This window comes from Electrona antarctica, assembly GCF_951216825.1.
Source record: "Electrona antarctica genome assembly, chromosome: 4".
Taxonomy (NCBI): Eukaryota; Metazoa; Chordata; class Actinopteri; order Myctophiformes; family Myctophidae; genus Electrona; species Electrona antarctica.
Genome location: NC_136809.1, coordinates 46,762,678 through 46,772,220, shown reverse-complemented (window position 1 = coordinate 46,772,220; position 9,543 = coordinate 46,762,678). Strand labels below are relative to the sequence as shown.

Genomic DNA, 9,543 nt, shown 5'->3' with positions numbered 1-9,543 from the left:
TACCCACTCCGAGTGTACTTTGAATGACTGACGTTGCCACTAACCATTCACCAGTCGTATTTCGTGCAAAGGGGCGGCATCAACGTTGAATGACGTGGGTTTTGTCCACTCATATTCATCTTGCTATAATAAGGGTATACGTCACCTCCTGTTTGGACTGAAGGGCAAGCACTTCGTTCTGTCCACATTCTCAAGGGTCGTCTGTTTGAAGGTAAGAATGAGCACATTCAGGACAACATTACATGTTGATTTTAGAAGTTAAACATGTTACCCGCATTGGTTTTAAAACAGCATTGTCATAATCGTCCAAAGTTAATTGAAATAACAGGGTTAGCTAGCTGGTTGCAACTATCAAGGCATGCTAACCCATGAAGCTAATGTTAACTGGTGGGTTAGCATTCGATCTGCAAGCTGAATTAATCCAAGTGTTATCTTTAAAATGTAATAGCTCCTCCTGCATTTTCAGTTTTTAAAATAATTTGTTTTTATTTCATTCACAACACTAAGAACAAGCGCTGCTTCTCTAGTTGATGCCCGTTAGAATTGTGCAAAGTGAATGACTCGTGTACCGGACAATAAACGTACAAGTTGTTGCAAATGTTAAGTAATATCACTACAAAAATGAGAAACAATTTAGTTGAATGACAATGCATTTTATGTCGTGCCGTTCTCACTTATCAGTAGTTAATATTACTGGAGAGTTTGACAAATTGACATACTTCATGCATAAATGTTTTATGTATTCCGTTTATTTCTTTAATTGCTAATATTTTTCCTCTTGTCTCAGGACTGCTAATCGTTCATAATGGGAGGACACGACGCCGGACAGCACCAGTTTACTGGCATTGCCAAGTACTTCAATGCATGGACAATCGTTGGGCGGAGGAATGTGAGTTTACAGTTAATGTAGTTGTGTGGCAGGGACTGTTGGATCTTGGATTCATCACTAGTTGGAATCTAGGACTAACATTATGACTTATATGTTGCATGTCACTTGTCTCCGCAGTGTGTACTGGCCACGTATGCCAGTCTTCTAGCCATTGGTCTCTTAATTAAATTTAAACCCAAGAAACAAGCCGCTGTCACAGCAAAGTAATGTAAGTATTGTAGAGATTTCCCTCCTACAGCATTTGATTATTTCCTTGGATCAAATACTAATGTTGTTTTCATCTCCAACAGGTGTCAATTCCATTCAGACTTTCATTTAATGTAGCTTGGATCGGAGGCCGCTGGATCTGCTTGTTTGATTTCCCCATGTAAAATAAAGATCTCTCTCTCTCTCAAACATAGTAAACATTTTATTTACAGTTTGAACTTTGAACCAGTATAAAATGCTATAATACAGACAACCACACAAGTCAAATAAACCTGTGTGCATGGCAGTGACTTACAAAAAAGGAAATTACTCTTTAGGTGTCTAATACATTTGGGGACAGTATTTATGAAAGCAGAATGTAGCGTAGCTGTTCCATTGAATTGATGGGGAGGAAATCCACAGCTCTTGCATTAACCGGGGAGCCACAGGCCCAAAGGCTCAAGGAATGGAGATTAACCTGTGATGTCATGACATACTTTGTGTTCTATTCATTTGATCATTAAGGTCCACAGAATGAGAGGTTTGCTCTACCTGAAACATTGTGGAAAAATTATGGCCATTTTTGCACACACCACCATATAAGACAACCAATATAAGGCGAAATCCATATCCACTTGCCCAAATGTGCTGACCTCATCACATTTGTGATGACGGCTATGGCTGTTTTAGGGGTTTGACATGTCACATGCTACTTAAAGCATGATGAAATTGTCTGTGGTATACAAATGGCCATAACGTATTTTTCACAGTCTCCTGGCAGAGTAGACATTCTGTGGACCTTAATGACCAAATTAATAGAAAAAATACAGTATGACATCACAGGTCCTCTCAAATTTTGGCTGACTGGCTCCCCGGCTACAAGGAAGCATCTAACATTCCAAGGCTTGCTGTTGATTCACATCTCAGTTTGAAAAGGTTATTTAGCGTCTATGGGTTGTATGCCCCTGCAGCAAGCAGTAGGTTCCTCCGGGTAAAGTGAAGATGTACTACAGGTGTGGACTTGGACGTGTAGGTCCCTAACAGAAGCTCATGGGAGTTCTCTGGTAGGTGAATATGCCCTGTAGTTGCTGTGAAGTCATCCGTTTCTACATCATCGAATGCCTTAGCGGCATCCCACAAACGAACCGTATTATCCATGGAACCTAGAAAACACCATTGGACTTTTGTTATTGGATATAATGTACATGTCATACAAAAATTAACAGTTTTGTATCCAACATGACAGCTAGGAAATAGCTGTCAGAATTTAGAGTAATTGTGATCAAACCTACCAGAAGCAAGGAGCTCTCCGTCTCTGCTAAACTTGAGGGAGTAGATTGTGTCTGTGTGCCCTTTCAGCTCGCTAATCATGAGACCATGACCAATGTCCCACATAAGAACTCTGCCATCAGTGGCTCCTGAGGCCAGGATTTTCCCATTGGGAGAGAAAGCCAGGGCATGGATAGGGCCCTAGGAAACAAAAGCAGATTGCATGTCTCAATCTTTATATACCAACATGGGTATGAATCAATTATGTTTATCAACCATCAAAACATAATGGTAGACAGGACATATAAACACTGGGTCTAATTTGTTAAATGGCATGATAATCCTTGACACATGAAATGGTGATGAGGTAATGGTTAAGTATGTGTTCATCATGATTCTGCTGGACACAATACTACAAGGAGACATTGAACCGGGAATCGTTAGGGGAACACTGACCTTGTGGCCGGTGAAGATGCGCACACAGTTTCCAGTTAAGACGTCCCAGACACGAATGGTGCGGTCTGCTGAACCTGTGGCCACATAGTTGGAGTTGGGGTGGAAGCGGGTGCAGGTGATATCAGCCAGGTGACCAGCAAACATCCTTAGAGGCTGATGGTGATCAGTTGCCCACAAACTGTTGAAGACAACCTACTCATTAGCTTTTGCAGCATTATATCATTGTTGCACTGTACTGGTAACGGCATATGCAATTCACCATTATCAAGGGCATAATTATTTCACATTGGTTCACCCCACTCACAGCGTATTCTTACCGGGCAACTCTGTCATGTCCACCAGATATAAAGTAGTATCCATAGGGGGAAAATTGGGTGTCCCACACCGGGTAATTGTGACCTTTGTAGCCCACCAGACAGGTAAAAGTCTGCAGACTCCACAGCCTGACTGTACCATCCTCCGAGCTTGACAGCAGGTAGTTTCTGAACGGTGTGAGGAGAGAACATGGCAAAAAGTTGAGTTAAACCATTCATGCAAATGAATTGGTGTAACACTGAACAGTTTTGTAGCTCAAGTAGATGATTGCTGAAAAAAATAAATAAAGTTGCATACGTGATTTATGCCACATTGGGTACAATTAAAGTAGTGGAGCTGTCCTACCTGTCTGGGCTGAAGCTAAGTCCATAAACTGGGCCACTGTGTCCATGGAGGATCTTAGATTCACTGGCTGTCTTCTCATCCATGATTCTCTCCAGCACATCGTCAGACTCTTTGTCGATCAAACTTAGGTCTTGGGAAGAGAAGAAAAGAAAAACTTGAGTCAGAGGTAATCACATATACAAGACAGACATTTTCCAATAATATTTTTTATTATCTTTTACATTTTAAGACAAAGACAAAACAAACAGACACATTGCAAAACAAAGGACACAGATACAGTATACATACAGTACATACACATACCTACATTGGACCATAAAATAAAATATATATGGACACATTGCTTGACAATATGTAGATGGGTGAACAACTACACCAAAATAAGTAAGACAGTAACAGTTTAATACCCACAGCAGAATGTAAATCGCTTCTGTCAAGGAGGCAGCTAACTGAGGGCCAATAAATCGCAAATATGTTATAGAAGGCACCAGTTGTGGAGTAGTCCCACGTTGCCAGACTGTTGCCTCTCGCAATTTTCAAACGCTTCCTTATAATTTGAAAACAAAGCAGTACTGCCTCATCAAAGTTGGTGTTGTGACTTTATATATTATCAATTACTTCCATGAGCGGGGGAGAGGTGCGGAGGCCCGGGGGATGTTAATCGGTTAGAAATTCTTTAATTAAACTTTACAATTAATCAAATACTGCGGTTCTATATGAATGTAATGCTCTCTGCGCACGCACGTGGCCAAGCCACGCACATGCAGGCCGGTTAATAAGAAAAGTCCCCTCCTTGGAAGCCACAGACAGCTTTTGCATGTGATGTGACAGACAAGACAGTACACTTTTAATTTTATTTTATTCCTCATAAAAGATGCCATTGCATGGCCCTGTATCTCAAATGGTCAAATAAATATTTGATTAAGGAATATAATATGCCTTTTGTATTCTGTATATCATGTAGATTTTTATGTTAGACATTGAGGGAAATCAACTAACCGGTTAATCGATCGATAAGGTTATCAATTCATGAATTAATCGATAATTGACATCCCTAACTGCATGATTATTTTGTACCAATATTTTTGTTTTTGGTTTGTCATTAATCCAAGACAACAGAATATTTGTCCTTGCAGCATAAATTAGATAGAAGATTAAACAGACGTTTATGGAATTTAACATGAAGACAGCTAATATCTGTCCCTGTTCTTTCTCTCCCCTAAACTTAAATAAAAATAAAGACAGTCAATGAATCAGTGGTGGTTATGACTTATGAGTGTTACTTTACCTGCTGCCGATTTAACCCTTCTGAGTTTTTTGGGTGTGACGCTCCAAACCCGTACAGTGGAGTCTGCGAAGCCCCCGGCAATCAGGCTGGAGTCATCTGTTAGGTCTACTGCCGTCAAACCCTACAGGCAAAGATTCATTCCATTTAAAATAGCTGAGAAGTTTGTGCTGCCAGTGCCTACACATTCCATATCCCTAACATATTCATTTAAAAAATAAAATAAAACTTAAACGCTAAGTACAGTATATGGTCAAATTGATAGTGCTTTTTTCCCAGGGAAGATATCCATGTAAAAAGCGGATTCTCCACAACAAGATTAAATAAAAGTGTAACTATTCACAGCACATTCGAGGTTAGTGGTCACTTTTTACACCATTGGGCCACATAATGTAAATACACTTTTTCTAAACCCCATTCAGTCATTTCCCTAACAGTACCTTGCCATTTTCTGATATATGTATCTAAAGAGGAATCTGTGGGCTGTTCTCAAATAATCTATTAATATTTCCAGCTTTAAATTAAACATTAAGGGGAAGAATAGACAAATGTTTCAGCCTGTGTCATTCATAACATAATGTGTAAACATGTTCAAGTGAATTGTGGAGGACACCCTCAGGGTTTTACCTGGTATGCGTTGAGGAAAGAGTAGAAACATATAGAAGGAAGATTGTCTCGTGCAAGTCGGATCCTCTTAGTGGCCTCCTTCATGTACATGATCTTGTCTAGCTTGTCTGAGTCCTTCAGCTCTGGAAGAGGGATCCTAAGGGGTAGGATTAGATTTAGTCACTCTCTGACAGTGTTGTTTTTGGCAGCAAATTTTGATTTTAGTTTTAGTCTCTTGAATAGTTTTAATTTACTTTCAGTCACATTTTAGTCACCTGGAATGGTTTAGTGTTAGTCTAGGTTTAGACTAAATATAAGATTTTAGTCAACTAAATCTACAGTTGATTTAGTCAAACAAAATGTATTTTGGCGGGCCTTAATGCCGTCGTAACTAATTGTAAAATGACTTATACTGGATCTCTTGGCCACTAGTCCCTTCCTAACATTTTAGTCTAGTTTTTATTTGTTGACGAAATTGTCAGTATATTAATTTAGTCTTAGTTTTAGTCATCATAGCCTTTTAGTTTGTTTCAAAAAAAAAAAAAAAAGGTAGTCGACGAACATTTTTCGTCTTAGTCGACGAAAACAACACTGCTCTCTGATGCCAATGGTTTTAAAATCCACATTAATGAATTCACAAAGGAAAAAATCGAACAAAAACTGAATGTAAATGTATAGTTCATATCATATGGGAAAGACATTGTTGTACATAGTAGTGTTGGCTGCTTTAAAGCTGTAGACATACCTATTTTGCTGGGGTGCATTAGGGTCTTGTTTCTTGCTCTTGTTACCCATGCTGTCTTTCTTGGGTTTCTTCTTCTTGGGCTTGCCTTCCTCATTCTCCGCCTCCTCGTCCTCATCATCAAGGGGCAACTCAATCTCTGGTTCCTTCAGCAGTCCATAGTATACCTGGAGAACATGGTAGAGGACGTGGTGAATAAGCACCATCATTTCACTAGGATCTTCAATTATTTATATGCCCAGGTTCTTGACATGCAGCCAACAGCGCTGCTGAAACAATGATGTACCGGTACTGTATAGAAAACTGATATCAGTGGCACAACCAAGGCCTTTGCCCACCTTAGCCTTATTGGCCTCTCTCTTTGCTTCGCCAGCCAGGCTCCCTGACATGGCATCGATCTGGGCTTTGCTGCGTGGCATGCCATCAAATATATCAATGTAAAGGTGCTCCTGTATGATAGTCCAGATCTGGTTGTTCTGACGTTCCTGCAGGTGCCGCTTTAGCAGTTGGTACGAGTCACGGGAGATGCGTAGCACAAACTTGCTGGTGCGGAAGTCCAGCAGAGTCTCATTGCCCCTCATGTGCTCTTTCTTCGACAAGCTGGACAAAACACGGAGGTCATCCTCGTAGTAGCACTCCTGGTCCCCACTGAACCTGTTTAGGAGGGTGAAGGGGTAAAAAGACAGAGATGGCTAAATACAGATTGATTGATTGAGTGAATACTTAGTTTATTAACATGCTTATTAACCTACAGGTAGTACAATCGAAGGGTAAGCTGAAACTAACTTTTCCCATAGAAATGTATTTATGTTGTTATGCTACCTATGTTGATGAATTGAGTGTCTGTCTGTACCTCGTGCTGTTTACAGTAGTAAGTATTCAATCAAAAAAGGATAACACAGAAAGCCCCAATACAATACAAATGTACCACAAAACATTTGAATAAAGCTCAGTAGAATCATAAGGTATATTAGCCTGTCTTTTTTTGTCAGGACACTTACCTTTCAAAGAAGGCCTTGGCCTCAGTCTCATGGTTGTTGTAGACCAGTTCCAGATACATGTGGACAAAGAGTGGATAGAAGACCTGGGAGAGCTCTGCTCTGTGGCAGTCCAGGACACTTTCTATGAACCTCTTTAGACCACTGTAATAAACCTTGTAGAGGACCGGATCCCCCTGCTGGTTGTACGCCGACAGCACAACATTCACGTCTGGCTGATCCTCTCCAGTCCCGGCAGCGGGTGCTGTACATAAACAAACCCATGCACGTAGTTAGCGTTAGTGGAGTAAAGTAGCAAAGTATGTCTCAGTCTAGGCTCAGAATCACAGGGTTGGGAGTTTTAAGGACACAATATAGTTTTAAGGACACAAGATCTGTATATTACCTTTAGGTATCGGTGGAGGAGCGCTGGCCAAGGCGGTAGAGGATGAGCCCGATACCCGGCTAAGTAGGGAGTTTGCATCTGCACCACCTTCTGATTCAGCGGTTCCTGTACCACCAGAACCCAAAGACTCGAGACCCTTCGCATCGTCCCCGTCTTGTTCCGATAAACCCGCTTCTCGCCGCAAAATGTCGACAGACTCGTTCAGTTTGTACTTCTTGAGGAACTGCACGACTGCAAGTAGCGTCTGCTGGTCTTCTGGGGCAGTCTTTACACTTCCAGCCGACGAGGTGGTCCCCGGAGATGCAGAAAGTGGCCTTCCGTCGTTTGCATTATTATTTCCCGAGTTATCGTTTGATGTTTCGGTTTTTATATCCTTTTCTCCTTCTGGCTCGATCTGACCACCCTGCATGGCCGCCATTTTCGAAATGAACTGCGCATGCGCGGTGTAAAAATCAAAGAATGTTGACGACGAGTAAGCAAGGTTGAATTAATACTTCCCTCTAGTGGCCGAACAAGGGAATGACGTGGTCGAGATCAATTTGCGGTTTATAAAATACAAAGTTGAAAAGTAAAATATATATATTTTTTCACGAGCGATCACATCTAAAGCAACAGTGTCTCTTGTTTCTTAAAAAAATATATAAATGAAAATAATATACTCAAACATCAGATAATAATACAGACCTAACCTCGCCTCGACAGATTGATACAGACTTAAAACTAAAGCTCATAAAAATAATTTATAAGACTTATGCTACAATTTACAATTTAGGATATTTACAATGCGGTGTGTGTGTGGTTTGTGTAAAGGTACACTATATAATGCCATGCCAGTGAGTGAATGCTAGGTTGGCACAGTCACAGTCATGGACCACTGTGGACTGTGGTGTGGTTTGCCACATATGGTAAAAAGAAAACTGGCCTTTCGGCTATAACATAATTTTTGTCCTAGTGATGGCATGCCACACCTTTTGATGTGTTCACTGTACAAGGATTTGACTCCATACAGTTAATTCTGCCCTGGATGAACCAGAAACTGGCCCTCGTAAAATCTGAATCCTCTTCCCTTCACTGTTTGTTTTTTTTCCTCCCAGTTTACCTCCTTTTATGATGATTTCATGTTTTTGGTTATATAGAAGTGTATATTTGTACGTCTCTAAATGTTCTGATGAATTGAAAATGGTGGACCCTATTGTAAACAAGTGTTATGCTTTATTGTGTCGTCCATAAAGCATAACATTCGGAGGATGAAACCAGGAAAAGCACTAAGACTTGTTTACATCAGGGTCCTCCATTTTCAATTAATCAGAATATGAAACGTACGTAACATGCGTACCGGTAATATACATAACATATGAAATATACATACAAATATGTATGTTTATGTCAAAGACGCCCACATACGTTGATATTAGGTGCCAGATCCCCATCTGTAAATATTTGTGCCTGAGACCCTCATACAAGATTTGTGTTCAAATGTTGGCAGATCTACGAAAGCTCAACTTGTGATCTACAAGTTGTAGGCTATTTTCAGCTACCGGTATTTTCAAATAGCTGATATATATATACTTAAATTGGTTAAACAGATTTTGATGCTATAAACAAATTTAGACCCGACTTTGAGAACCACCGCTTTATTACATCCCTTCCCCTCATTGCCCCATGCCTTTTCATGCAAGCACACAACCGCAGACTGTGGTCACATGACAGACAAAGGCAGAAAGATGGAGGTAGGTAGGACCGTAGGAGGTAGGGCATGCCTACTGTTAAGAGATTTGCCCCCACTCTGTGTACCTTTTTACTTGTGGATGTCTTGAAACGCCGCAAGCTGACTGGATAGTGGCGGCGAGCACATATTCGCAACTGCACTGGTTTGATTCCTGCTAGAGACCAGTGTTGACTGATTTCCCCCCTCTCTGCCATCAGCTTCAATGGGCAACTTTACACCAAAATGCATACCAGCATTTTTCCTAATCTTGATCATGAGCACCAGAAAGTGACCAATACCAATTGAACCACATCTCCATCTCTTATAAATATGCATAATATAACATTCTTGATACAGGT

The 9,543-nt window shown here is 40.6% G+C and overlaps 2 protein-coding genes across 2 annotated transcripts; one reads left to right on the top strand and one right to left on the bottom strand.

Annotated features, from left to right (window-relative positions):
• Window positions 1-133: 133 nt before the first annotated feature.
• atp5md (ATP synthase membrane subunit k) lies at window positions 134-1,278 on the top strand. Its single transcript, XM_079500433.1, has 4 exons — window positions 134-211; window positions 788-889; window positions 1,007-1,097; window positions 1,180-1,278. The coding sequence occupies exons 2-3, from the start codon at window positions 806-808 to the stop codon at window positions 1,094-1,096; spliced, it is 174 nt and encodes a 57-aa protein (XP_079356559.1). The 5' UTR covers window positions 134-211; window positions 788-805; the 3' UTR covers window position 1,097; window positions 1,180-1,278.
• Window positions 1,279-1,283: 5 nt separating this feature from the next.
• taf5 (TAF5 RNA polymerase II, TATA box binding protein (TBP)-associated factor) lies at window positions 1,284-7,915 on the bottom strand. The gene is made up of 11 exons (XM_079500392.1): window positions 7,477-7,915; window positions 7,095-7,335; window positions 6,432-6,747; window positions 6,097-6,260; window positions 5,373-5,508; window positions 4,749-4,869; window positions 3,461-3,590; window positions 3,118-3,282; window positions 2,801-2,978; window positions 2,368-2,545; window positions 1,284-2,238 (listed from the first exon to the last, which is right to left on the bottom strand). Exons 1-11 carry the CDS (start codon window positions 7,892-7,894, stop codon window positions 2,024-2,026), a joined length of 2,262 nt encoding a protein of 753 aa, XP_079356518.1. The 5' UTR covers window positions 7,895-7,915; the 3' UTR covers window positions 1,284-2,023.
• Window positions 7,916-9,543: the final 1,628 nt, after the last annotated feature.

What these genes read in the sequence shown, in the direction of transcription:
- atp5md (XM_079500433.1), top strand. Translation starts at nt 806, where the DNA reads ATGGGAGGACACGACGCCGGACAGCACCAGTTTACTGGCATTGCCAAG. An exon ending in CAATCGTTGGGCGGAGGAAT is followed by an intron (nt 890 to 1,006) that starts GTGAGTTTACAG and finishes TTGTCTCCGCAG; the next exon opens with TGTGTACTGGCCACGTATGC.
- taf5 (XM_079500392.1), bottom strand. Translation starts at nt 7,894, where the DNA reads ATGGCGGCCATGCAGGGTGGTCAGATCGAGCCAGAAGGAGAAAAGGAT. An exon ending in AAGGGTTAAATCGGCAGCAG is followed by an intron (nt 3,591 to 4,748) that starts GTAAAGTAACAC and finishes TCTCTTCCCAAG; the next exon opens with ACCTAAGTTTGATCGACAAA. An exon ending in GGACATGACAGAGTTGCCCG is followed by an intron (nt 2,979 to 3,117) that starts GTAAGAATACGC and finishes TGTCTTCAACAG; the next exon opens with TTTGTGGGCAACTGATCACC.